The following is a 27914-nucleotide window of genomic DNA, read 5'->3' as shown; positions in this document are numbered from 1 at the left end:
TAACTGGACGGTGGGGTGTTTGCTGTTGTTGACTATCCCCCTCCCACCCAGCTCCTCTCTGTTCCCTTTCTTTCAGGGCCCACAGGGGCTCTCAGCAGCCCCCTTGCAAACAGGGGAAATACATAGGCGAGGACTCTCCACGCTACCCTTACAAAGAGGCACCTGAGGCTGTGAGGACAGCAGGAAGGAGGGCAGAGCCCAGACTTAGTGGCTGCGACTCCCCTTTCCGCCGCAAGAACTTGCCTCTGGACCCCAGTGCAGATGCCTGCAGCATGCATCTGCCACAGCCCTTCCCCCTGAGCTCAGCCACCACCTCTCACAGTGACATCCAGGCTCCACATCATTTCAGCGTGCATATTTATCACTTTCTCCCTGCAAGACATGTATTTGAATTCACTCTTGGTAAACATAACCACAGGAGATGCAAATATGTGCTGCGGAAGCATAAATAACTCCACATGGATAGACACATACAGAGACAGCAAACACAGACATGGTTCACCAAGGGAAAACAAGAAGTGCAGAGTATGCCCTGAGGCTGCCACCAGTCCCAATGGCTTTGCTCTCATCCACCAAGCCAAGAGGATTTCTCCTGCCCTTGCTTTGCAGCAGCTGGTGGGAGAATAAAGCTGGGGAGGAGGAGTCTAAATTTGCAAATATCCCATGAAAGCATCATGGCAAGTCCTGGCTCTGCAGTTTCCTGCAATAATTTCCAAGGAATGGTTCCAGTTGTAGGAAGTTGGAAGTCTTTCACAGTGTGAAAGGGTGGAGGGGCATGGGGACCATCACGAGGGAGGAGCAGCAGGTCATCTTGCAAGGTCCCAATTGCAGCCAGCCGATAAACCTTCACGTGGGAACATCGGGGCTAGATGCTCCATCTAGGTCCTCTTCTGCCCTCTCTAAGGTGCTGATTTTTCTTTAGCTGAGAATTATCTTCAACGGGACATCATGCGAACAAATTCTGAAACCAACAAGAAAAGACAGCCCTGAAGCAGAAGGCATCCATGGTCCCCAACCCAGCCCTCACTCCCTGGTTACAGCATGCAGCCAGCATGAAACCAAGAGTCTACATAATACCAGCAGGCTTGTGCTGCTCTGTGACTGGGCCTGGAGAGCTCACATAAAATGGGCTTTAATCCTTGCATTAGATATGGTGATATGATCCCACTAGCAAGTCAACTCAGTGCCTCGGTCTGCGTCCCAACCACTGTACAGTCTTCTTTGCACAAGCAGCTCCTTGTGATGCACAGTGGTAAGTGTTGTCTCCTTCCACTGTAAACTCAGTTAGTCTTGGGGATGCAGACTAATTTCTTAGAAAGCCTGCTACTTCACAAAGACTCCAGTGAGGGAAAGCACTACCAAAACAGGTAGGTACCAGTATTTTTGTAGAGAAAAGCTTAGTTTGATGGACTTCTTGCTTTTAAAGATACAGGTTAACTCTAAGGATACCTTGGATCTATTTTTTCACCACCCTGCAGCTTGTGAAGTCAATTACAATTGTTCAAATTGAGTGTAAATGCCATCATACATAAATGTGTTTTCATTCTGCACTCGAATTGCCAAGGAACTAATAACTCTGCAACGAGGAGGGCAGTGGAAATTATCCCTTTGACCTTTCCTTTTTCGTTGATGGAGCTGTCCTTTTGACAACTAAATCAGTAACTCACAGAGAAAATGATATGGGGATAGCATTTCACGTATTTGAGCTGTCTAACAATTTAGCTGTGGGAAACAAGGAGAGCTACAGTCATATAATCAGTGCATTAGAACAACTGCAGCTACCAGATACTTTCTAGGGAGACACTTCCACTTCTTTCTTAGCATTTTCAGCCCTCAGAAGCTTCAGTAAGTCTAAAGACTGAGAGTCCTCATCATGTAGGAGACCCAGAAATACTTTTGAGTCAAAAAAGTTATGTCAATTTTGTTCTAATTCTGTAGTTCCTGTGCTTCACCCTTACTGCAAAAAGATGTCTGGATTTGCACTAGGAAAACAAGCAGCCTGTTATGCTTTCGCACATTCCAGCTCTTATATCCACTTAACTGTCTGATATCAAGTCCCTCCCTTGTCAGAAAGCCTGAGTTCTATTAATATTACTCCTGCCATGGCTAATAGCTAGGATAATAGCCTAACCACTCTCATTTCCCCAAGTCCTTCTGGCATGAAAAGTGGGAGAAAAAATTAATGATCTCTAGGATTTAACAAGACACCTCTAGATCAGATATCTGCACTCCTAGTGAGCACACCTGGCACGTGATGATCTTCTGGCATAAAGGCACAGAAGCAAGTTCTCTATAAACCCAGATAAAAAGATGAGGAAATGGAAAGTGCAATGCATTCTCCAAAGCAATCCAGTCTCCTCACAGATCTTGCAACACATTCAATAGAAAGAAAAATGCCCCATAAAAAGAAGGCTGGCATAACATGTGTGCACCAGAGTCTGCTTCTCTGTGACAGGGAGTATCTCACACTATGCTGAAGTTAACAAATTGAAATTGAGATGCAGGCAAGAGATGATACACCAATGAACACTTCTGCTGAAGAATTTCCTCTGTGGACCAATGTTCTCTATTTCCCTCAGCTAATGAGGGGAAAAAAACAAGTCTCATTTGATTTTTCTGTCCATGCTTCAGATACCGGGGCTTCAAGCGTGCACATCTTTGCTCTGGCTTTCACCTCTGAGCTTAAACTCTGACTCACACCAGAGCAGACAGACAGGGAGTGGTCAGCCCTCCTCACCTTCAAAATCAACACGCCCATCTCCATTCAGATCCACGTCCCGAATGATCTCTTCAATATCCCGATGGCCCACCTGCTGCCCTAGAAGCTTCTTCATGGCTTCTCGCAGCTCACTGGTGCTTATCTCCCCGTCACCGTTGGTGTCAAACTGCAAGTACATGAAAAATGCCAGTAGGGGAAATACAGTTCATGGACATGGATTTTGCTCTGCGTCAGATTTTGTACTGTCCTGCTCCTGAGTGCTCTATTTTTCCTGCACTCCTTTTGGGTCCCTCCTTTTCCTCCTTTGGTTGCCTTTTGGATCCCTTTTGGACCCCTCATAACTGCTGTGTCTGCACCAGCTTTCCTCTTCCTTGCCTCAGGGGTTCCCTATCTTAGGGACTGCTCCTTCCTTGTTTCATGCCTGGCTTGGCTCTTTCCCTCTCTTCCACTGTGCTGCTCTCTCTTTCTCCTCTCCCCCAGTGGGTCCTCTCTCTTTCCTGTCTCCTGTTGCTCACCTCTCTGGGGGCTACCCAGAAGGGAGTACTCACCTCTCTGAAGGCATCGCGGAGCTCTTTTACACCAATCATGTCTGCAGTTTCTGCCAGCAGCTTTGGTCCCATCAGCTCCACAAAATCTTCAAAATCCACATGGCCACCCACTTGGAACAAGACAAAAGATTGTATGTAAGAACTCCATATGTTAGCCAAGCCCAGCACTCACTCTGCACTTCTGTGTGTGACAGAGAATGCTTGGCTCTCCAGGAAGTAAAGCACAGAAGGTGTAGGGTAACAGAAGGAAAAAAAGAGGCGGTTTTACACTGCCTTTGTAATTTCCGGATTGAGGGGTAGGTGGAATGAGCCTAAGCTATTACGTCCTAGGCTGCCGTGAACTGTCACATCCTTATTGTATCATGTACCACGTATCAGAGTCTCGATCACTCTAGAGCTCATACCCACCCTCCGCTGTGCCTGTGTCAAAGGGTACGGCAAGGGCACAGCATGATGCTCCTGCATGGCCTGGGTAGTGCCCTGCAGCAGTAGTGGAGTCTTGCTCCATTAGCCATGGTTAATGTACGTCAAACTATTTGTTCATCATATTAGCTCCTTTTCTTGCTTATCTCCTATCTGAAAGCTGTCAATAATACTCTCAAATTCCTAAGCACTTGTGTGTCAGGTTTTATCAACTGCTTTTGGATGTGACTGGTTGTGTATGTCACAATAGTTTTCATAGAATCATAGAATCATGCAATAGTTTGGGTTGGAAGGGACCTTAAAGATCATCTCCTTCCATCCCCCCTGCCATGGGCAGGGACATCCCACTAGATTAGGCTGCCCAAGGTCCCATCCAAACTGGCCTTGAACACCTCCAGGGATGAGGCAGCCACAACTTCCCTTGGCAACCTGTTCCAGTTTTCCTTCCCTTGACCAAGTAGCTTGTCCTCTTTACATGATCAGGTGTCAGAAGTAACATGCACTAAATATCCTTTTTCCCACCTGGCTGAGGGTAATAACCTACACTGCTACAGACAAAAGGCAACAAAAAACAACAGTGAAAGACAAGGGGCACAAACACAGTTACAATGAATGGGACATGCTTGTCACAGTTGTCTATGAGTCCAGAAGATGCCTCCGTTTGACACCGCCAGCACAGCTCGCTCACAACCCAACCGCAGGTGCGCAGCAGATTTGCAAGCACCTACTGTGGAGTGAACAGCCCATCCATCAATCATCCTGATCAAAGCATCTCCATCTTCCCAGGCTCTTTCTTCAGTCTGACACCAGCTACAATACGACAACATCCACAACTTCTGCACTGATGTCTAACTGTCCACAGCAAGGGCAGTTCTATACCTGACAGTATAAGCACGAAGAACAACGCTTCCACACGCTGTTCCCATATAGCACAGTCCACACAATTCCTTCATTGGATAACCAGGAAACAAAGGCATCATCTGCTAGGGACCACAAAAGAATAGGAGATGACAGGGAGCAAAAACGAGACCCAAAAAAAGAGGGGAGAAAAAAGACCAAAGGAAAAGAGACAGAAGGAGACTGAAAGAGCCTGAGGCAGTGATGCAGGGAACAGCAGCAACAGAGAAGTACAGCTAGCTGGATATTACTCACGGTTCATGTTGATCTGCTGGGAGAGCTCTATTAGCTCCATCTCAGTAGGCATGTAGCCCATAGTTCGCATACAGTTCCCCAGGTCTCTGCAGTTAATAAATCCATCCTTGTCTTTATCAAACTCCTTAAACGCTTCTCTTAATTCTGTGGGAATGGATGCAAAAAAGAACAAAACTGTCAGTGACAGTTTGAAATACCTTCTCCAAGAAACCTCTCCAGAATCAGTAGCACTTTATGAGGCCAGACTCCCCAAGATACTCCATATTTTCCCAGCAGATTGCCCTCCAAAGAGGCAACAACTAGAGCAATGTTGAGCTCTTCTATCAGCAGCACTGCTTACCCATTCCTCATAGGAAAGCCTTCTGTGACTACAAATGCCATGAACTGATCATTCCTAAACCGCACTCCCTAAAGAAACTGGAAATACTAAGTTTTCCCAGCTTTTACCCTTACACTATATTATATAGCACTTACTGTTTGGATTAGCAAGTAAAGCAGCTTCCCTGGAGCCATACTGTTGTATCATGCCCTGCGACACTTTCTGTGGGAGCTGGGGTGGATGGCAGTTGCCTGACAGCTAATATCCTACTTTTTTTTTAACTTATCCTTGCACCCTGAGGAAGCTGGAATGGATGCAAATTCCTTCCCAGTCAGCACTCTTGCAGTTTTACATATTATTTCTTTTTTACTGAGGTTGGCAGGAATTACTCCAGTAACCATCTCCCTTGAGATGCCCCAAATTATTTTACCCCATGGGGGCCAACCTGAAAGGGCCAGCCAGTACGTTTTCACTGGGCAGAGAGAAAGGTGACGTAGAGCAAGTGACAAATTTTACCTTCAATTTCTTCTGGACGCAGTTCTCTATCCTGCAAAAAGAGAACATACTATGTTAAAGCTTGCCACAAACACAGCTTCAAAATAGCACTTGCTGGTGCAAACAGTTCTGGGATAAGCCAGAGAGTGAGAGAAGAAACAAGAAGGTGATGACATGTTTAATACCGTCTACCTAGCAAGGCTTCCCAACCCTCCTCCTCAGCAGGGTGGGTGTTAGCCTGCACACCTCACTGTGGAAGCCCCTCTCCATCTCATCTGCTGGACACGGGGGATGATAGACGTTCCCTCAAAACAGAAGAGATCTGTGCTGTGGTTCAGCACAGCAATATGTGTGTTTTTCTCCCCACCTGATGGTACTACGAGCACCTTCATGAGGCTCCTACATCATTCCTCATCACCAAGTCCTGCAGCAGGGACTGGCCCTGTCGTAATTAAATCTCCTCTAGAGCTCTGATTGTTATTTCCTACTGCAGCTCCTGCTGACACAGATACATCAAAACAGCTGGAAGAAGTCCCTATAACAGCAGGTCTATACCATCATCTCCTTTGATCGGTGCGTGATCCCCGTCCTTCTAGCAGAACAGGGGCAGACATGAACTCTCTTTCAGCCTATGTCCTAGAGCCATCTCCTGCAGTCAGTCCCCACAAAAAGATAGGAACGTCCCCCTTCCCCCCATCCTCAACTCCATATACAACCATTTTAAAACCAGGCATAAAGGCAGACACACAACACATACATCATCAAGGTCATCTACAAACAAAACAGGACAAGGATTCACCATGTTCAGGAAACACTGCAACTTCAAACATCCAATTTCAATGTCTTGGAAGAAGAGGGAGGATATAGAAGAATACAGGAAAATTCCAACACTGCACCAGGAAGAAGAGATGAGCATAGAAATGCACTGCTTTCTGGTGTAAATGCCCTTTCTAATTCCTTTCATGGCTCCCAGACAAATACATAACATCTGAGAATTTGATAACACAGAAACACAATCTCTTTTGTCATCTCACTCTCAGCTTTCCCCCTCAACTGCAGGGAGCTTCTCCTTGCCTTCCAGGTGTCCTCCAGCCTCATCACACGTCCCTGGAGACGTCCTTGATCAGTTTGAGAAGGATGATCTTTTGCTATTTAACCACAGGCTCCTCTGGAAACTCTAATGGCGGCTGCTCAGAGTGCATTACAAACTAGGACACACACTGGTTTACGTCTGTGCAAAAGTGGGCTGTGCCAGAGAAATGACCAGCTTGCCACTTGTAACCTTCCCAGAGGCATCTCTGTGGTGGATGGAACTTTTGGAGCGCATTGGCTCCATTTCATCCTTCACAGACCTGGTATTTTCAAACATGTCATCCCATTTGTTCCGCTTTCATCAACACCAAGTAATATAAAACAACTCAAATTCCCCAGATGGGATGCAGGAGGCATTATTGCTCTTCTGCTTTAGATAAAAGAGCAGATGAAAAACCACCCACGATCAGTACCAACATCCCGTGTCCCTCATTTCAGAGACTGCAACCATTAATCCCCTGAGATACCGCTGCATGCCAGCAGCCAGCTCGGTGCAGCAGCAGCTGCAGAGGTGCAATTACCACTGCCACAGTGTGACAGGTGCTGTGACTCACCCGCAGGAACTGCTGTCTTAACAGAGTGGCTGGGGTAGGACCCAGGCCATCCTCCAGAGGACTCCTCACTAGACCATCCTCCTCCTCGCTCACTGAGGACCACATTGCAACTATGACTTATACATGTCAGAAACAGAGGCTTCCGCACCAGCTCTAATTTTGCACACCAAGGCATTCGCGTTTGCAGGGCTCTGAGCATATCTTTGCACATGCAGATTCTACCACCAGAGAGCCACAGACTGTGAACGCAAAAGAAGGGGGAGGGTTTACGTCCCTCCAGAATCTCACTCAAGCTATAACTAACGGCATGAACAGGTTTTCTGCTTAAATTTGAAAGAAGATCCTCTAAAATGATAAAGGAGGAACACTGCTGGGAAGAAATGGGCTGAATCACTCTAAAGCTTTTGGAGAACATATGGAAAAAGGAGAGAGTTTAGATCCTAGATGGCAGCAGAGGTGGCTCTCAGAAAGTCCATCATATGTAATGATTTTACCCTCATTTATTTCTGCTCAATGCAGAATAAATCCTGTTTGTCTATGGTAAGGAAAAGAAAAGCTGTTTATCAGATGTGCTTATTCTACATCAGGGTGGTTAGAGACCTCACTAATCCTACTTCAGAAACAGTGTGGCACTGTGAGTTTCCAGGGCCTAAACAGAATGAATACTGGTCCAGTGCAAGCCTTCCACCAGGGAGCTGCATCTATTTCCTTTGTTGGGTAGCTCTGTGCATGTCTGCTTGTGTAAGAATATTGCATTTTGTGTTAGTGAAATGGCCCAAGGAATGTGTGTTTCACTGAGCTGCTGAAGGTTAGGAAGAACAAAAGCTATTTGATCAACAGTGACAAATAATGACTGTTTTGGGTCGCTGGTTGAAGAAGGGGTTTCAGAGATGAAGATCCTACAGCTGTAGATATCCATATTAGTGCATGAGTAAAACAGATTTCTTACAGAGGCAAGAAAGCTCTACATCTCAGGTAACCACGGTTAGCTTTTTTTTTCACCAAAACAATACGGAACGCACTGGGTGAATATCTGACAAGGTGCATATTCACTCATACATATCCATAAAAAGTGTGTTAATAATATGTTTGCGTATATCTTTAAATTAACATTATTGTAGGAATCAAATGTTTATGTGCAAAAATATGTTCTACTTCTTGTAAATATACAATACTGGGGCATATATTTCTGTACATTAATGTGTCCCAGTGTATACATTTGAATTTACATACAGACACTTATTTTTTATTGTTGTTATATAAATGCATACATAAGATGCATAAGAACACGTAGTTACAAATAGGTGCGGCTGAATGGATGGCTGTGTTTTTACTATTTATCTCCGTGTGTATGGATAGCAGCATTTGGTAGTCTGGCACTATTTGCAAATATGAGGACAGACTGATGCTCTTTGGTTTATTTGGCTGGGATTGCTGCAGCTTCAGGCTATGTGTGATAGCATATAAAGAACTGCATTTGGGTATCTGTGAGGAGGCAGATGTACGTTTATTTCTGCTGGTACCAGTGTGCTCACTATGAGCTGATAGGAACAGTATCAAATATGAGCATCTCTGTGGGACAGCTTGTTCCCAATACGGATGGCCTGATTTGCATTTAAGTGGCTATTTAGGCCATAAATACTAATCCGAGCCTCTGGGAATAAGATGTGGATGTCTTGCTGGAATAACAGCTTTGAACGCTGGACTTCTCCTGAGCTCATATGATTATGTAAGTCCTGAAGTCCTAGGTTCTTCTCCTGAGTGCATACCACTAAGCCTACTTGAGTGTAGGCTTGGATCTATCTTCCACAGCTGCATTTTTAGAACCCTCCTTTCGTGGTGTTTAGGCACAGGGATATCACTGTACATCCTTCAGGTAAGACATTTGCCTGTTATTGTATTTGTACCTGGAGCTGGAGCCAGGATGCTTGAGACCCAGGGCTGAGGGTTACAGAGCTTCACACAGACAGAACATGTGGGCAGCTCCACATTCCCAGCTCATGCCCACATGGCTTTGTGCATCTCGCCCGGCTAGGTGTAACTTACGTACAGGCTGCCTGTTTTCTGCGAAGCCCTTCCTCAGGAAGATGCATGCTGGCCCCAGCAGGTTGTGCATGACGGCGCAGTTCTGGGCCAGCATCATGAGTGGACCCTGGTACTCGCAAGACGACGGCCCCTCTTCACTCGTCTGGACAGCCTTATAGTACGTCTTCTCCTCATGGCGGATCTTCCCAGCCAACCAGCAGCAAGCAAACAACACAACAGAGGACGTTACCTCCCCGTCTCACCCAGCCATTCCTCTGAAGTTTTATGAACCTCCTCGCAGAGACATTATTGCTAAATTTCCTTCATCTGGTCCACACTGCGTGTCCCACCCCCCACCGGCCTATTAGGATTTGTACAGAAGCAGTAAGTCCAGGAGTTCACTTTCAAAAGCTGATAGAAGGGCAACCAACCAGGAGAATTTTTCCTTGATGTGACATCAAACTCCCAGCACTACTCACATCTACCCAGACACAGCCCAAAGAGACACAATCCTATTTTCAGCCCCAGAGTTAACTATCACTTGAATGAGCTGCAAAGGATGAGCATATCCCAAGTTAACAGTGCATGTGCCAGTCTGTGCCCAAGGCACAGCTGCTGGCAGAGGCACACGGCCAGGGCATCCCCAGGAGACCTGCGCAAAGACCTTGCATGAGACTCTGCATTTCATTTTCAGCAACACAGCATCACATGCTTTACAATATTATTAGAAGGCCATTTACAGGACCAGGAGGCTCTGCAAACTGCAGGCTCACACTCCCTGTGCCACTTCTAATTAGTCATACTCAGGATCTCAGGCAGTTACTGCATTGGCCTCGTCTAATTATTGACAGTCCCAAAGTGGAGATCAGGCATGGGCACAATATTTTCCTCTGTTTGCATTTGTAAATCTTCTAAGTGCACACATCTTGCCAAGCCAGGGCTCCAGAACAGACTCCTGCACTGGATTTTGTAAGGAAGCACTGCTTTCCTTTTATAGACATGCATTTCCCTGGCTCTGCAAGAAAACTCTTATCCTGATATTCCCATGCAGCTATAAAAAGCCAGCACAACCCACAAGACCCTTGGTTTTATAGAATAAATATTAATCATACATCAGATTCCTCTTCAGGAATGATTCTGCTTTTACAGTGGTGTTCCCAAGGGTGATCAGAGAAGCCCTGTCAATTGTCATTGTCTATATTAACCTTTTCCTTAAAGCATGAGGTGCTTTTTCAGGCTAAAAGACCATACACACATGCCCCATTCATACCTATCCAAGTCTATTGTACCTGCTTGCTGTGTCTGCCATGTGCTATTATATATGCACATGTGGTGTGCAGTTTGCATTTTTATACAGTCTTACACTAATCTGCTCATATATAATGTCACGTGAATATCAAGCATCAAAACAAAAACAACTCAAAAAGCAAGCCATGGAGAACGAAAATGATGAAGCAGTAAAGCATTTTCATTGCAGCCATGGATGAGGAAAAAAATCTGTCTCCGATTAAATCTGACACATAGGACACTTGTCCTTAAAATCCTGAAGGATGAGCATCCATTCACAAATGGTATATTACAAGCTCAGCTAAATGTCAAGGCAGCTGTGTTGAACTGCACGGCTTTGTGATATCAGTGCAATGTATCTTCAAAATTATCAGCTTTATTTCCTGGCACATTTTTCAATTCAATATACCAAATAATATTAATCACTTAAAATAGCCCACGTCAGTTTTGTGTTTAATTCCAGTGAAGCTATGTGAAAGATGAAAGGCTCCACAGCTCCTAATCCTTATTTGCTAACAATTCTGGTCAATAGAGCTTACTACCAAGCCACAGAGCAGTACCGCAGAACAGTCATCCCATTACTGCCTTGTGGGGATAGAGACTGCCAGGTTGATGAAACAGTTGCCAAGGGCCACCCAGGATCCTGATCAAACAACTTGACGCAGTGCCAGGACGACAACATGGACATCTCAGCATGACACTGGCAGGGGATCCCTGCCCCGCTCTGCTGCTGCAGATAGGATTTATGGCATTCAATGTTCCTTCTGCCAGCAGTCCCCCAGGTTTCTCCTACAAGTATCCCCACCAGTTCTCTCCCCCATGCTCCGCCTATGCCCCAGCAGAGCCAGAAAGGGAACTGTGCTATGGGTACAGAGCACAGCAACGTCAGAAACAGCAGCATGCGTGACAAGGAAAATGCAAGGACAGGACAAGGGAGCTCAGGCTTTCCCTGTCCCTTCCCTGAGCAAAGGACCACTACCCTTCCTGGCCATACAGCCCTTGGCTGTGTCAGACCAGCAGACTGGGGAGAGAGAAGATACCAGGATGATTTAGCAACGGCTGTAGTGATGATGAAGGGAGGCAAAGCGAGGGACTTGGATACCAAAGCCTTCCCTTTCTGCACAGCAGAAGGACAACAGGATTCACTTCATCTTCCTGCCTGCGTGTCAGAGGGAATTTTTGCAGAGCGGCAAGCTCAGAGGCCCCTCTGCATCCTGACTGCAGTGCTTCTCAGAGGCAAAGGCAGACAGGCTGGCTGCTGGCATCAGGAGGGGGACACTGCAACAGTGGGAAAGAGAAACTGCCAACAACAAAGTTGTGGAGACAAAGCCTGAGCGTTGCCACCTGAACAGGCAAAGTATCCTGTCAGCTAGTCCCATACAGAGATAGCCAATGCCTCAGAATGACTCCCAGATCTTGAGCTGAAATCATAATTTCAGGACATCAGTCTGGCACCCAAGACCAGCCTTCATGCAACATTATCTACAGTCCCTCCTTTTACCATTTCAGCAAAATGAGTCTGCTCAAGGCAAAATCTGACAAAAAAGAGCAGGATCACAAAACAGCCAAATGAAGTTGTGCAACATAAGATGGATCTGCAAAGTCTCCACTATAATAATATGTGTTGTGATTGGCAAAGCCTCAGGACCTGTCAGGATGAGTGCTTGAGGCCTTATTCAAGGTTAGCTGGAGCAATGCCTGAGAAATTCTCCAATTCAGCTTTGCAAACTTCTTTTTTTAGTTCTGCCATCCCAGGCCTTCTAGCTAGGCAAAAAGTGCATTATTTCAAGCAGCTTTTAGGAATGAAAGCAAAAATTACCTAAAAAACTGACGACATAGAGCTTATAAGTTCTTGAATCCATTTTGATTCAAGCAGCCTGGTCACACGTCAGACTTTAATTGCAATCACCTTGATCATGTTGAGTACAGCTGCAGCCAACTTCTTTTACTGCAAGTTGGAGGCAACCTACGAGCAACCAAGTTGTTTTTTTTCATATGTACAGCATTTGTGTAAACATCAACTACTTCTGCCTCTCCCTGAAGGTCACGCTGACCTACGGACTGGTCTCAGAACTGCCAAACTGTTTGGTGATGAATTCCCTTCTCCTGTATCCCAGCTCCCCCACAGCAGCACTGTGTCATTACCAGCTTTGTTTACAGCAGCAGAGATAAGCAAACTGTGTTTCTACACAGAAGAGGCAAATCTCTGGCCAGAAGAAACTCCCTTGTAGGGACGTCCTCCCTCCTCAATAGCTATTTCCCAGAGGAGCCTTCCTGGGTGGCAAGGTCTCCTGGATGGAGCATCCTGATGGCAGTGGCATTTCACTGTCAGCAAGACTTCCCAGAGGTAGCTCCTCAAGGCAAAACTTTGGAGGCTTAGCATAACTTTTTCATTTACGAGTGAATTGCATAGCTTTTTGCTGAGTTATTACATTTTCAGCAATGCTAAGCAAGAACTGCGTGGCTGACAGGTACACAGTGCTGCAAGACTTTTCTCTGTCAGACAAGAAATATTTCTAGGGCACATAATTCCCATTTTAACCTAGCCTCTAACAATCAAATTGTTCCTGAATCTAATTTGTTCTGGGATCATTGTAAAATCTCGGCACAGAGCAGACCGTGAGTTGAAGCCTAAGAGAAACACACGGCAGCTTGCAGATGAAGTCCAGCTGGGCCCACGCACGTAGATATATGGGCCATGCTGACGTGCAACATGATGCACGAACACACACACACAGGACCCAGTGGGTCCACTCACAAACAGAGGTATGGACAAACAAATCACAGAGGAAAGTATGTGTCTGTACTCAAACACATACCAACAAAACTAGATGTGCGAACACGCAAAGATGGCTATAAGAACACGCATGTGCCTACATAAAGACTTCTGTGAGGACATCCACTAGCAGGTACACACACACAATGCCATAAGCAGGGATGCACGTGTGATGCACACAAATACCCTCCTCTACACTCACACCAAACACTACACATCTGCTCATGAACCTCAGGATGCATACAGAGGGACATAAACAACCAAGGACACACACATACTTCAGATGTGCTCATGAGATGTACATATTCTTACATGCCCACAGGAATATGTACATGTCATTGACATGTACATGAATGTTATGTCCTACAGAAATGAGACACAACTAGAATCATGCAGACACCTCTCAACTGTAGCACATGCACACACACACACAAACTCACACGTATACACATTCATTAAGGTGCCCATGCAGATGTGTGCCAGTATACAGCACACATCTACACGAACCTTGCACCCACCCACTTATACACACAAGTATGCACACTAGCAAGACACAAACCTGCTTGTGTGCATACATACACACACATTTATTTACACACATGCTGTGGCACCCAGCATCCTGGGCTCTAACGGCTGCACTCGCACAAGCAGCTCTTACAAAAAAAGACTCATGAAGAGAGCTGAACACTTTGCACATATCTCTGTGTTTCTCCCACCTCCCCTTCCCGTCTGCCCACAATGTCACCCATCCCAAGAAGCCGGGCTGGAAGCGCACAATGCACTTTGATTCAGGAAACATACCTTTTTTGAGAGGTTTCTCAGTGGAGACTTCACACAGTTGCCCATAATATGCTGAATCTGCCTTTCCGGTGGACTTGGTTATAAAGGAACTGAAGCAACTGATCCCATTAAAGGTATTCCTTGGGAGCAAAGCAAGAAAGGCAGCACCAGGCAAATCCAAACAGCTACTGGCTGCTGGGGCTTCCCTCTTCAGGGAGCTTTTTCTCTCTCTGCCTCTCTCTCTCTCTCCGTGTTTTTACTTTATGTTCACTTTCTTGAAGAGATGAAGCAGGAAGGAGAGAGAGGGGAGAGAAACAGAAAGAAAGAAAGGGAGGAAGAGAGAGAGAGAGAGAGAGAGTGAGAAGGGGAGAGAGAGGGAGGCGGCTGTATAATCTACATCAGATTAATGTTCAAATCCCTCCCACCCCCCTCAATCTGCAGGCAAGATTGTTTCACTCAGGGAGAGGGCTGATTCAGGGAGAATTAAAACAAAGAGGCATCACAAGAAGTTATTTCAGTAATGAGTTCAGTGAATCCAGCTAGTTTGGGTCCATGCAGCCTCTGAACATCTCATCTCTCTCCACCCCTCTTCTAACTCCTCTTGGCTTTTCAATCACCAGAGAGCTAGGCTGGCCAGCAGGCAATCCACTTAGGGGCTTGAGAGTCCAGAGCTCATTTCGGAGCAGAAATGGACCATTTTTCTGGGTGGGACCTGTTTCAGTTTATAAATACCAGCAGACCTAGAAGCCCCTCATTCTTTTCCTGCCATGGTGGAAGCAAGCCTGGAGGTAGCAGCTCAGGGACCCTACAACACTCTCAACCTCAGGATAGTAATTTTAAACCACAAGGGAGAGGCCTTGAGCCAGTCTTGCAGTAAAGTTCTTCCAGATTTCTGAAAGCAGGAATCAGTTGGTGGTTTACCTGCACAAGTTTGCCAAAGATGGGCTCACACTTGAACCTTAAATCTGAATAGCCCCAGCAAAGAATTTGGACCACTAAAATGGATCCATCCATCCCATTTCAAAGAACCCAAGTCCTGCAATAAATAATGGGCTCCTAAACCTAGAGCCAGCTCTGAAGTCTGGACTTTAGGCCTACTGTGGTAACAGAATGACCTCTGAAAGAAATGGGGTAAGTCCCCAGTACACTTTCCTCTGATCTCAGGCTAAATATAAGAGCATTCAGTGTGAAAAAAAACCTAAATTGCATAAAAAACTCACCACCACACTTGGGCAACAGGATCTGAACAGGATAATCAATGCACCCTTAGCTATGAAGCCACCACAGCTGCAGCTCCACAGTGATCAGAAGCCATGGCATGAACTGTGAAGACCAAGGTGACACCAATCTTACACCCTTGTCTATGCAGCAGGCTGGTTGGGCACTCAGGTGTTCAGCTGAAAGTTTTCACAACTGTCTTTGCTAGTGTGGTTCCAAACAAAAGGCTCTACAAAGACCTAACCTTTGGGCTGAGCACTTGTACTATATGCTTTTTTTGTGCAGAAGCCACAAACTCACTCTCCAGGTAGCTCTAGGGCATAGGACAGAGAAGTAGGAACTATCAATGTCACAACGAAGCAGGGATTTCTCTGCTTCTACCCTGAGGGTGCTGTGGTGAATGAATTACAATTGTAAGGTGAATTGACAGTTGCTTTAGAGCTTAGAGGCTTCTTCCAGTAGAGGAGATGAGTTTAGGAGTCCAGCTATGACAAGAGTCAACAGCTTCTCCAGTTCCAGTCGCAGCCAGAAGTGCATGGCCAAGCAGGGTGGTGTTTCTTGCTCTTCCTTGTACTAACCACTTCCCAAGAGTCAAGGTAGTGGAACAGACTCCTCTCAGATCTCCTCAATGTCTTCCTCACTGCATGGCCTGGGAAAGAGCTGCACAAGGTCCACAGGCCCTCCAAAGGCCCTTGCACCCAGGGTAGATGAGAGAGGGACAGAGGAGAGGGAGAAGCCCTAGTCTGGAAGATCTCCATAGCAGAGCCCACCCACGGCGGGCTGGGAAGCGAAACTGTTGCTGAGCTGGGCCCGCCTCCTGCTGTCACAGTTTGAAGACCCCTGACACTGGGGATATACACAATCACCTCCTTGGAGGCTGTGCCAGCCCTGGGCTGTGCAGCAGGGGATTTTGCAGGAAGATGCCAAAACTCCCAGCTTCTCTCCGGGCTGCCATCTTTAGCACTATTTCTCTTTCCCCTCTTAAAGCAGCTAGTGATAGGCTGATCTACCCTCAGCCAAAACGCTGGTCGTTAATAATATCCTCTGCCAGATGGAGCCATTCCCTAGACTCCTTATTTATTGACAAAGGGCTGTCTCTGTTGAGCAAAAGCTGCCACACAGTGAGCGAGGCGCCTGGGCTCCTTCCTGAGACAAACGGCTCCAATTCCAGAGCAGAGAGGAGAGAGAATCACCTCCTTGCCTCCAATGAATCCGCCTTTGACAGGCAGCGTGGAGGCCAGGAATGCCTTGCCATTGAGAAATGTCTGTTCCCTGCATCCTCCCAGAGAGCGAGCGGAGCAAGGGAGTTAGGCATGTGCTGCCAGGAGAATCCATCACAGTCCCCAGACTGCCATGGGACAGCTTCGGAAGGCAGGCATTGAGCACGCCTCATAGTCCTCTAAAAGCTTCTCAACAAAAGCTGAGATGGGCACTCTCTAAATATTAGCTTGTACTAGAGCTTTCAGAGCCAGCCACCGTGGCACACTGCTGCATTTGCCTGCTCTCCTACTTTTCTTCCCTGCAGATGGAGGTAGCTGTAGGAAATGTGCAGGGCAGAGTGAGAGCGCTGAGACCTGCTGCCAGGCTTGGCAGGGAGTTCACAATCCTGGAAGGAGAGAGGCAATGGGAGCCCACTTGCACGAGGTTTGCAGCACAGTCACAGTTCTTTGACTGCAAGAACTCTGGCAGAGCTGCAAAGGGCCCAAGAGATGCAACCATAAACAATTTTCTTATCTCCTCATTTACCCTGAATTTCTTAGGAGCAAATCTAGTGGACAGACCCTGCTGATCTCTGAGAAGAAAATGCTCCACATTGGGATCTTGTTCCCATCACTGTCAAGGGCTGCTTAGAGACAGGCTGCGAAGTAGAGGTAGCAGAAAGGTCATTAGAAGATTAGGTTAGAAGGAACATATTTTCTCTCTTCCTCCAACTGAGGCTGCTGTAAAAGAACAGGATGCTGAGAATAAGTGTGTCAAAAACATTTGTGTGTAGGTGCTGATCTGTGGGTATGCCTATATCTGGGGTAGTCAGTCTGCATGTGGGAGGGCTGCACATGCATGTATGCTGTTTTTTCCACGCTGTTCTTTTAAGGTCTGGGGTTCTGTTGTGAACTTCCTAAAAATTGGTAAGTACTTTATAAAATGTGAGTCTTGCCTATGTGCCTGAATCCTTTCTCCATCCTTGAGGTCTAAAGTGGAGAGCAGAGACCTCAGTGGATGAGGTTTGGCACAGAGCAAGGTCTCACAGTAAAGAAGCGTTTGGCACACTGACTGACCTGAGTCTAGAGCAGGGAGCAGTCTGGGTGACTTTGCATTGCTCAGGAAGTGATTTAGTTGGTTGAATATGTCTGGATTCTTTAAAAAGCAGCACTGCTGTGCTTTGGGTTGGCACCTTTGGCAGAAATGCTCATCCCATAGGAAAATGTTGGATTCCTCCATAGCTAGTCCCATGGTAGCTGCCAGAAACTTTATCCAGTGGCAGCAAACACTCAACAACCACAAGAGAAAGAACAGAAGTGAATCCAAAATATGGGACTACTTATCAGACTGTAGCTTTGCTTGAAAAAAACTTCCATTGTAAGTACAGATCTGTATAGGGAGACTGTTCAGATGTCAGGCCCATTTCAGTGCAGTCTTTCACCTGCTGGAACATTATATCAGATCGTTGTTCTCAATACAACAGAAACACTTCAGCAAAGCAATTTGGGGGGGGGAATGTTAATCTCTGATGGGAGTACATAGTAAAGCAGGGAAAACTCATTCCTTTCATTCATTTTCACTGAAGTCCATGGTTTTACCTAAGAGCCCATTGCATGCTTCCAAGATTTAGCATTTTAAAATACTCTACCTTATTTAACAAGAAGTTTTGGTCTATATTTTCCTCTCTCGGAGTAAAGAATGTGCATAGTCATTAGTAGCTTTCAAATCTGCTCCCAACCACTCTTTAGCTGATGGCTATAGATACGCATTTTACAAGAAACAACCCGGACTTGTTTACTGGATGACCTCAAGTGAGCCTAAACATTTGGTTTGGTCAACATCCTTCCATTGGCAGTGCTGTCAAGGGCCTCATCTCAAAGCTCCTGATCACTGGAACATGCACTGGCACTCTGAACTTCTGTGACTGGCTTCCCTCTTCTCTCTGCATCAGGCTCCTGAGTGCTTTTACTGCACCTCAGGTAGTACCTTCTAACCTTGAATGAATCTTGGGTGGTTCCATATTCCAGTCAGACAAGTACAGGTCCATCCCAGGGGTAGGCACCAGCAGGTATTGGTGGATACAGTCCAGATCCTCCTCGAGAGGGAAGGAATATTTCTACAGAGATTTTGAGAACTTACTTTGCTGTCAGCTGTTCCAGGAAGAAAGTGTTGCTGATTCATGCTGTGCATAATATTCTCCTCCATTACAGCAACTGGACCATCTTCAACTACAAACCCCAGAAAGGTTATTAAAAAGACCAAGAATATTTTCCATCCCTCTCAAGGTAGCAAAGCCTGGGCTGTCAACTGGTTAGAACAGCTTTTTCTGTAATTAGCTAGCTTTATTCTGCATTAGATGAAAAGACAGGAATGTGCCATCTCCTGACACCTTCCATGCAAATCTGGTCCACATCTTTTGCACTAGCCCAACTTCTAAGCCCCTGTGCAGATGTGTTGGCGAGAGCACGTGTTATGGAAATTTTCCGCTTTGAAGATCATCAATGGGCTACAAAAAGACAAGTACAGGCTTGACAGCCCAGAAGCTGCTTTGACAATTTGCCATGTATATGCAGTACAAAGACTGTTTAAAACAAACCCTATGTGGTCCCTACCCTTTGCTCAGGGATAGGAGAATTGTAAATTACTCTCTGTTCATCTGGTACTAGTGCAAAAGCAGCTAGTTCTGCCCTGGCTCCCTCACCTCTTTCAAAATAAAAGGGACAGGGGTCAGTATTTGGCTGCCACACTGAGCTGTTTTAGAAAGCATGGCTGATCATTAGATGAGCAGAGGCCTGCGAACCAATACAAACCAACTACTCCAAACCAACTCTGCAGCATTATGTGAGACGTGCCTAGGGCTACCCCACTTCTATTTTGAGTAAGGTTCTGACAGCGCATTTAGAAGAATTAGACTGCGTAACCCAGTATGAGATCTCCGCTATCTCAACACAGCTGGTAATAAACTACACAAACCCTTTTTGGGTCATTTCAGCAGAATGCAGGGTAGTCGCTGGTGGTTTTCTGCTTCCTACCTTCAACCACTGTGACAGGATGCTTCACAATGCTACGCAGTTGCTTGTTTCCTTCCAAGAGCAGAGAATGTATTTCTACTGCGTGGGATGAAGCAACGCTATATATTCCTTCCAAAGATGGTACATAGTACCTTAGCGGAGGAATGGGTGGAAGAAATACTGCTGGTGACTTCATTCATAGGTAGTATGGATGGTCTTACACTGATGCAGAAAGCCACTAAAAAAATCAAAGATGACCATACAAGCTATGGCAGCTGTTTGACTTGATTTCTAAGCAGGGCATTTGACTGAAATTGGAGGATTACTCAAGGTCACGGGCACTGCTGTTGCTCTCTAAGGTCACAGGAATGTCATAGGATTATTGAAAGGGAGCCCAAAGTTAGCTAAGTGTCTTTTACTGGATCTACACCATATAGCTGCTTGTTATTGGAAATCAATACCACTCACAGAGCCATCAGGGAAAAACAGTTACTGAAGCTGCTATGCTACAAAGATCTACAACTAATTCAGCTGACAACCCTGCAGCCTAGCCACTACCTGTAAAGAGAAACTCTTCCCTGACGCTTTGTTCAGACCCAATATCGCATGGAACAAAAATCAAGGCGGTATAGGTTGATGGGATGCACAATGGACTAATTTATAGGATGATACATTTTTTATTGAAAGATTTTCTCCTCTCAAAAGATAAGCTGAATCTATCCAGAAGGTTTGTGGATTTCAGCGTATTAGATCATGCTGCCGTATATTTAATGAACGGAATATTTAATGAACGTTCTTTTAGATTGGTTTTATGTCTTTCCCTACCCTTTTAAAACAGATTTGTTTAAAAAGTAAATCACTGACACAGATTAATGTTTGCTGGCAGACCCACCGCAGGCAGGAAGCTTATCCATCGCCCCACAGCCATTCCGTGCGCCTCGGCTCCCATCACTGAAGCTCTTTGCAAGCGATAAATACGAGAAATCTTTCTCTCAGCTGAACAAGGGGGAACTGAGCAGCTGTGTTCAGGAGGAGCAATGTTTTCCCGTGTCCGTTACATACAGAAAACAGGCGAGACGTACCTGCAGAGGCACGGCGAGCGGTTCAAGCCCAGCACCGCGTACGCTTCCACAGAGGCGGCAGTCCCGGCGCAGAGACCGAGCGCTCGGGACGCTCCCCGGACGCGCGGCTGCTGCCGCCTCCATCGCGGGGCCGGGAAGGCACCGGCCGGGCCGCCCGCAGCAGAGGGCGCCCCGGGGCCCCGCGGGAGCCCCGCCGCGGAGAAAAGGGCAGCGAACGGCCCCGGCGGCCCGCAAGCACCGGGAGCGGCAGCGGCTGCTGGAGCGGCCCCGGGACGCCCGTCCCTCGCGGCGCCCTCCGAGGACCCTCGCGCGGCCGAACAAGTCTTCGGAGGCGCCGTAAAGAGGAGGAACAGCCGAGAGAGGATACGGCGCTGCTTCGGGTTGCTTTCCCCCAACCTTTGCACCCACGCTCCGTACCGGCGAGCTGAGGCTACGCAATGGGAGCAGCATCGCTGCAGCGGCTGTTCGCTTTGAGCCAGAGGTCATCTGTTCACCCCGAATCACTGTGCCGATTTGACATTACAGTGAGTAGCTGCTAGAGCGCTCCTCGGTTTGCCACCAGCCCCGACACGCCACCCCCTCACCTGCCTGACAGCACGGTAAGACGCGACACACCGGCACCTGCAAACCTTTCCCCTTTGCCTTCCCATAGCATCACACCCTAAACGTTGTATCGCTGGCACCGCTGCTCCAGCTCAGCCCAACGTGGCGCAGCGTCCCTTCCAGTTAGGAGGGCAACTGGAAACTCCCATTCCTGTGCTGTTAACCACTCTCCTTCAGCCGTGCTGGCGAGAGGCTCTGCTGGCAGAGCTCCAAATGTGGTCCTGATGCAGCGACTGCTCTTGGGCAAAACCTCATTAGAATCACCTGAAGCCAAAGCCACTGGAGGGGGTCAAGGTCATCCTGCAGATCAGGAGACCAGAAGGGTGAGAGGTTGGACAAGGTGCTTTTTCCTAATGGCTCCCGGACAGGTTAGAGGAATATGTTCTTGACACCTGCTTCCCACACAGGCAGCCTGGGGACACAGCCTGTCCCAAAACCTGAGCCACTTGCTGTAAAGTCTATGAACACCTGGGAAGTTGAACGAAAGCCCCTGAGTAAAGGAAGATGGAGCAGGACAAGAAAAGGAAAATGATGCAGGAAATGCAGAAAGATTCCTTCCCTATTTTAATGATAACGCAGACTCTGACATTAAAAGTAGGAATAGTGTCAATAGGAGAGGCTTTTAACTTCCTGTACAAATAGAAATACAAAAGCCCCTTTGGCCACAGTGCTAACAGCCGAAGTCTGTAAATATTTAATGATTCCCTACAGCGTTGTTTGACCCTTCTGATGCCCATGCTACCAGAGGCAATTAACAGAAAACTGTTGGGGAATCACTTCGCTGAAAAATTTAACAGTCTGGCAGGGTGTGAAAGCTAAATGGCTCTGCAAGTGGTCAGGTCTCATGTGGCAGGATCGCTTGCAAATTAATATTACATAGCAAAGGCCTGTGAAACGCTCAAGCTCTTCTTAAAGGTGACAGCTAGGCCAACACCGTGGCACAGGAGGAATGAGGTGATGAGAATCAGCGGGTTTCTGTGCTGCAGTACCTATACAACCCTGTGCCGTGAGACTGGTGCCAAGCTGCTACTGCACCGTATGTGCTTCTGCTGCATCACCGCTGTCCTGGGAAACCTGCTGCTACAAACCTGTTGCATCAGGGTCCCTGCCACCACTGCACTGCTGTCCCAGTCTCTGTGCTGCTGTTGCTACTGTTCTCACACTAACAAACTGTGTTCTGCTGCCAGGCTGCCACCTCACTGCCATCTCAGCTGCTAACAGAGCACTGCTCCTCTTCTGTTATTGATATGCAACTGTTTGATACTGCACTTCCTAAACTGTGTCCTTATAGCCACCCTATAGCATGACAGCATGTTTTTCTTGTTCCAGGACATTCCTTTACCTCATGGCCACTTCAACACTACCCTGCCACCAGGCCAAAATCATGTGAAGCATCCTCCCCATGCTCTCTTTTCTTGTCACTTTCCCACTTTGCTGCATTATCACACACGCATCCCTTGCCAACTGCACGCGTGTGTCACTGCACTGCTTTCACACCGTGCTGAGCTACTGCTGCTGCACAGCCACTTTGAAACACTGCTGTCCCACCACTGTATGCGTCATATAACCAACCCATACTCACATTGCACTCCCATCGCCAGGCAAGTCTGTGGCGTTGCCCTTGTGCTCTCAGCCCTGCTTCCGAAACTGCAGCATGGTGGTAACACCTCACTCACTGCCTTCTGGTACAATGTGATGGTGCTGTCAGAGCGGTGCAGTCCTTTGCTAATATCACACCAGAAGTAATCACTGCTGTATAGGATAGCTCCCGTCTGGAATATTGTATTACTGCATCATTAGACTGCTAAACTCTTCTTTCAGGCTACAACACAACATAATTATCACACCTGTGCACTGCCAAACTCCTACTGCATGGTACCAGCATCACATCTCCGTTCTGCCACAGGATTGCATTACCACAACACTGCATTGTCAGCGCTGTCCTCTCCAGGCACTCAGTGCCGTGTTAGGCTGCAAGCTAACCCAGTATAAACGCCACAGCAGAGTGCTTTCCTGCAGCTGCCTCACCGATCCAATGTGCGAACATGTCATCGGACTAAGACGACATCCTAGTTTAACCGGATACATCATTACACTACTCTACAGATGCCAGTTCACGTACCAGTCAATTACAAAATAATAAGATGCCCTAAAACAGTATTATTGCTTTATTATATTAGAACATCACTGTATCAATATAGTATGAGCCTAATTAATAAAATATCACTGCATCCTGTATCCTGGCAGTATCTCAGCATTCTACTGGAGTACACACCCACAGTGCACTAAATTGCTGTGCTGGTTATATAAACACAGCACTTCTGCCTTCGCTCTGTCTTTTTTTCTGCACACCTACAAATCTGTCTCTTTCAGACTGAACCCTGTAGTCCTAGGCCGCTCCTTTTTGCTGTTACTGCAATAATGACATCCTCTGTGAAGTCATCTCTGCAATATATTCTGCGTATCTGATTGTACCACTGTAGTGCCTGCATCTGCAGCCACATCACTGCACCACAGCAGAACAACACAGTGATGTTCCACATCTGTAGAGCTGGGACAAGATATACTGATGCCGCTGGACCACAGTGCTCTGCTGCTGCAGATATGCATCACTGTGCTCCTCTCCTTCCATGCACTGCAAAATTACCATTTTAACAGTTTCACAGCGGGCTGGAGAGAAGTTCTTGTATTAAATAGTCCGCTGAGCTGTTGCTCTCTTCTAATTACAATGTGAAGCAGACTAGCCTTACAGCACCCGCAGCTTTATACTGCAAACCTGGAAACTTCTGCGCCCATGACCCTGCCTCAGCCCAGGGCAGGGGGCTCCTGCAGGTTTAAGTCCTTGCCTGTCTCAAAATATTACGTTTTTACACAACGGTTAAAATTTCTTTACATACAAAATTTCCATTGTTCGGTTCCATTTCAAAATTTCCACAGTTCTTATCCATGGACCCTTATTAATCCCAGGCTTTTGACTGCGCTACAGAAATCTTCACATATTTCTTCCTGTAACCAACTCTTTGTGTATCCTGTGTTATAGTTCCTCTTCTTGTACCCATAAATTTATACAGCCCTACTGCAGCCCACGGCTACAAGCGAGTCCTAAAATCTCCACTAGACGGTTGTTCTCTCATAGTTACTTCAAACAAAGCAAGCAAAAGATTAATAAAGACAGAAATGGGAATATAATATTATGTTCCAAAAGAAAGATGTTGGTGTTTGTTTATAAGCACTGGTACAATGTACCTAGCAAAAAGAAGAAAAATAGAATTGTGATCTGTCTCATTTCTGTAAGGAACACTGTTCAACATCACAATTAAATTTTACTAAGTTTGTGGCTTTCAGAAGTATCTCATGGCACTGGAGAGCAGAGCAGGTAAAATAAAGATGCTGTTCAGGTGAGGCTTCTGTAAGTGGGAGCCCTGGCACGGATTTGTTTGTATTTCTGACACTTTGGGGACATACAGCTCCCTAGACTTAAAATCGGTTCTCAGATACATCTTCATTTTCCTCAGAACTGCAGGGACAGCACAAGTCAGGGATGAGCCCACAGATTTCAAAGCCTGGTGCTGGAACATTGCTTTTCGTAACCTAGTTGAGAACCAAGCTGCTCACCAGGACCTTCCTCATCACTACTATGAAATTTTCATCTAGAATTCAGGTACACCATTGGCACAGGAAGGACAATATTCTTTCTGAGTTAAACACGACCATAACATTCATGAATTACAGACTGCCAGTGAGGATGCAGAATTACTGAGGAGAACAGATGCGGTCTGTTTTTTCTCTGGAGAAGTCGCAGTGAACAGAATTGAACAACACTTCTTGAAACCACAGTACACAGGTACAGGTCTACCACCTCCTTCCACCCAATTACAAAAATACTTCTCATTCTCCCCATAATCTTAATAAAAAAAAAAAAAAAAAAGGGGGGAAAAAAAAAAAAAGAGAGAGACCTAATGACAACAAACTCCACAAATCATAATTCTGGTTTAATCGATCACTTCCAGGGCTGGAACTTAGCCACTCACACTACTGGCTTATACCTATAATTGTGCTTCTGGGAGATTGCAGCTACATTAATCTTCCTGGAGATTACATCTCCCAGTAACATCCCTAAATGGCTCTAAAAGAAAATTTCGAGCCAGTCTCCTTCTGCGTCTTCATTTTTAGAGGATAGCCCTGTTGGGTAATTTCACTACCAGAAGCAGCTAAAAGCGACAGCTTTGTACCGAAAGAGCTTGCAAACACCGAAAGCATCTGTTCCATCCTAGCATAGTGACTGAGAAGGCTTCGGAATTGGGTCAGGATTTTTCAGTCGTCCTCCCCACTACCTTCTCCTGACAGCTTCTGCCATCAGAAATGATTCATATGCTGATTGTACAGAAATGTACCATAAGGAGATGTAAACAAATACAGCAAAGCAAAGGCTGGGAGCCAGAGAGATGGGATCTCATCAGTAAATACATTTGCACCATTCGCTGCTCCGACTCTCACCCCCAGCAGGCAGAGCCTCAGCCTCCCCGCGGACAGGGACAGCGCCGGCTCTTCCCCCGCCGGCAGCGCCCTGGGTGAGGGATGCGCTCCGCGGCGCCGGGCGCAGCCGGGCCGGGCAGCAGCGCGTTGGCGGGGGCTGCGGGAGGGACGGGGGCGCGACGAGCGGCGCTCTGCCCCTTACCTGGCCAAAGACCGAGCTGAGCATGGGGTGCAGCCGGTGGAAGAGGGGGTCCGCTTCCATCGACCGGTCGCTGCCGCTGGACTTGGTGGAGTACTTGCTGCTGGATTTGGACAGGGGCGAAGCGCCTTCCGAGAGCCTCAGGGACTCTCTGCTGGAGCCCTGCCTGTGACTGGAGAGAAAGTCCTCCCGCGCCGCCTCCCCATCCCTGTCTGCGAGCGGACGGTCCGGGGGGCGGCCGTCTCCGGCGTGGGGCGGGAGGCGGCGGTGCCGCCGCGATGCCCGCACCGCGTCCTCGCCGACTCCTTCCGCCGGCTCGGGCCGGCTCTCCCCTCGTCCCTGTGACGGCTTCCCCGCGCCCCGCGCTCCGTCTCCGCGGGCGCCCGGGTGGCAGAGCGGCCTGCGGGCGCTGGGTTCCCCGGGCAGCGGCTCCGGGCTCTGCTCCCGCCCCGCCGCTCCGCCGTCCCGGGCGCAGCCGCCGCGGGGTTGGGGCCGGCTCCCCGCCGCCCGCAGCAGCGAAGTGCGGGACTCGCTCTTCGCCATGGAGGAGCCGCTCATCGCGGGGCCGCTAGAACCGCATCCCCGGCCGGGCGGAGCGCCGCTGCGGGCAGGGCTGCAGCGCGCCGCTCACGGCATGTCCTGCGGAGGGAAACCCGCTTAAATCCCGCACCGCGGCCCATGTGACAGCGCAGACAAAGGCCGCGGCAGGGGCACCGCGCTCCGGTGCCCACCCCCCGCCAGGTGAGCCGGGGCCTCCCCCCCGCCGGGTCGCGCCGGCAGGCGAAGGGCGCGGGCGGCGGCGGGCGGCGCTCCCGCAGCGCGGCGGGCGGGCAGGGCCCCGGCTCCGGCGGGGAGGGGTCCCCGAGATCATCGCCCCCGGCGAAGGGGCCGAGCCCCCGCCTCGCCTCTGGAAAGGCGCCTCCGCCCCGGCACCGGAGCTCGCGGCGGGGGGGCTCCCACCTGAGCGCTTAACCGGAGGGCTCAGCCCACCGGAACGGGATGGCGGGGGCGCCGGGCGGCACCCAGAGGTCTCGGCGTTACAAGTGAGAGGATCCAAAGCCTTGACCCAAATCCCATGTTTCCCGAAGTTCACGGAAACGGGGCGCTTAGGCGCTGCCTGTCGGACACTGCCCACGGGGAAGTTTTGATTGAAGCCTTTGAAATCCAAAGAGAGGCTTTGTTAGGGCGCGTTATAGAAGGGTATAAAAATTGAAGGAGTTTATACCTAAAAGCCAATTATTTAACATCTTTGTAATCAAACACAGATAATTAAGTGGCGACAGGTGGTGGTTCAGTAATGATGTTCTGTTTGAAAACAGTAAAAGCTAATGGTGTCAAATCAGACATATGTTCCCGATGAAGAAAGGACCCGCTGCCTTCTTGCTCATCTTCAGACGGTGAATGTGCCTCACTGCCAGACTTGGATACCTCAGCAGTTTATGTACCCAGAAAGATGAAGGTGTGATTATCACATAATAAGCTTACTCATGCTAGCTCTGCTCTTGCTGGCACATGCACAACAGTTACTATGTGATGACACAGTCTTCTCTGCAACAACCCAAGTGCAACTTCTCCCTGCAGCCTCAGGTCCCGTTGCAGCCCGTGCTGCTGTGTCCTTACCATTGCAGTCGCATGTCCTGGTCAGGGCAAAGCTGCCACAGAAGGAGAATTACACTGCAGCCCTGGCTCATGGGCTCCATCCCCTCAGCTGTGCTATCAGCACCAGAGGCACAGCCGCCATGTGCAATTACTGCCCTCTGTCCATCCTCTGGATGTCATAGAGGAGAGACTGGTCCCTCTGCTCCTTTCCTGCTTTGGATGCTTAGCAGCAGCTATCACTGATGGCTAAATGGGCTGTTGAAGGGGTTTGTGGCTGGATGAACACAAGCCCTGGCTTTCTCTAATGCAGCTGCATTGCTGGAGCTGTGGCTGCTGAAGGGGTTCTTCTGCCAGGA

General features: G+C 47.9%; 1 protein-coding gene across 7 annotated transcripts; it reads right to left on the bottom strand.

Moving 5' to 3' along the window:
* Positions 1–357: 357 nt before the first annotated feature.
* Positions 358–26665, bottom strand: CABP1 (calcium binding protein 1). 7 transcript variants are annotated; one of them, XM_009571300.2, is made up of 8 exons: positions 25963–26103; positions 14192–14444; positions 9353–9529; positions 5678–5708; positions 4843–4986; positions 3268–3377; positions 2738–2885; positions 358–961 (listed from the first exon to the last, which is right to left on the bottom strand). In XM_009571300.2, exons 2-8 carry the CDS (start codon positions 14234–14236, stop codon positions 936–938), a joined length of 681 nt encoding a protein of 226 aa, XP_009569595.1. In that variant the 5' UTR covers positions 14237–14444; positions 25963–26103; the 3' UTR covers positions 358–935. The 7 variants fall into 7 exon arrangements, with proteins under 7 accessions (XP_009569595.1, XP_053938294.1, XP_053938291.1 ...); XM_054082319.1 differs by lacking the exon at positions 25963–26103 and adding an exon at positions 20682–20808; XM_054082316.1 differs by lacking the exon at positions 14192–14444 and having other exon boundaries at positions 25963–26665.
* Between the last annotated feature and the right edge of the window lie 1249 nt (positions 26666–27914).

This window comes from Cuculus canorus, chromosome 17, assembly GCF_017976375.1.
Source record: "Cuculus canorus isolate bCucCan1 chromosome 17, bCucCan1.pri, whole genome shotgun sequence".
Lineage (NCBI taxonomy): Eukaryota > Metazoa > Chordata > Aves > Cuculiformes > Cuculidae > Cuculus > Cuculus canorus.
This window is presented reverse-complemented; position numbering and strand designations above follow the sequence as displayed.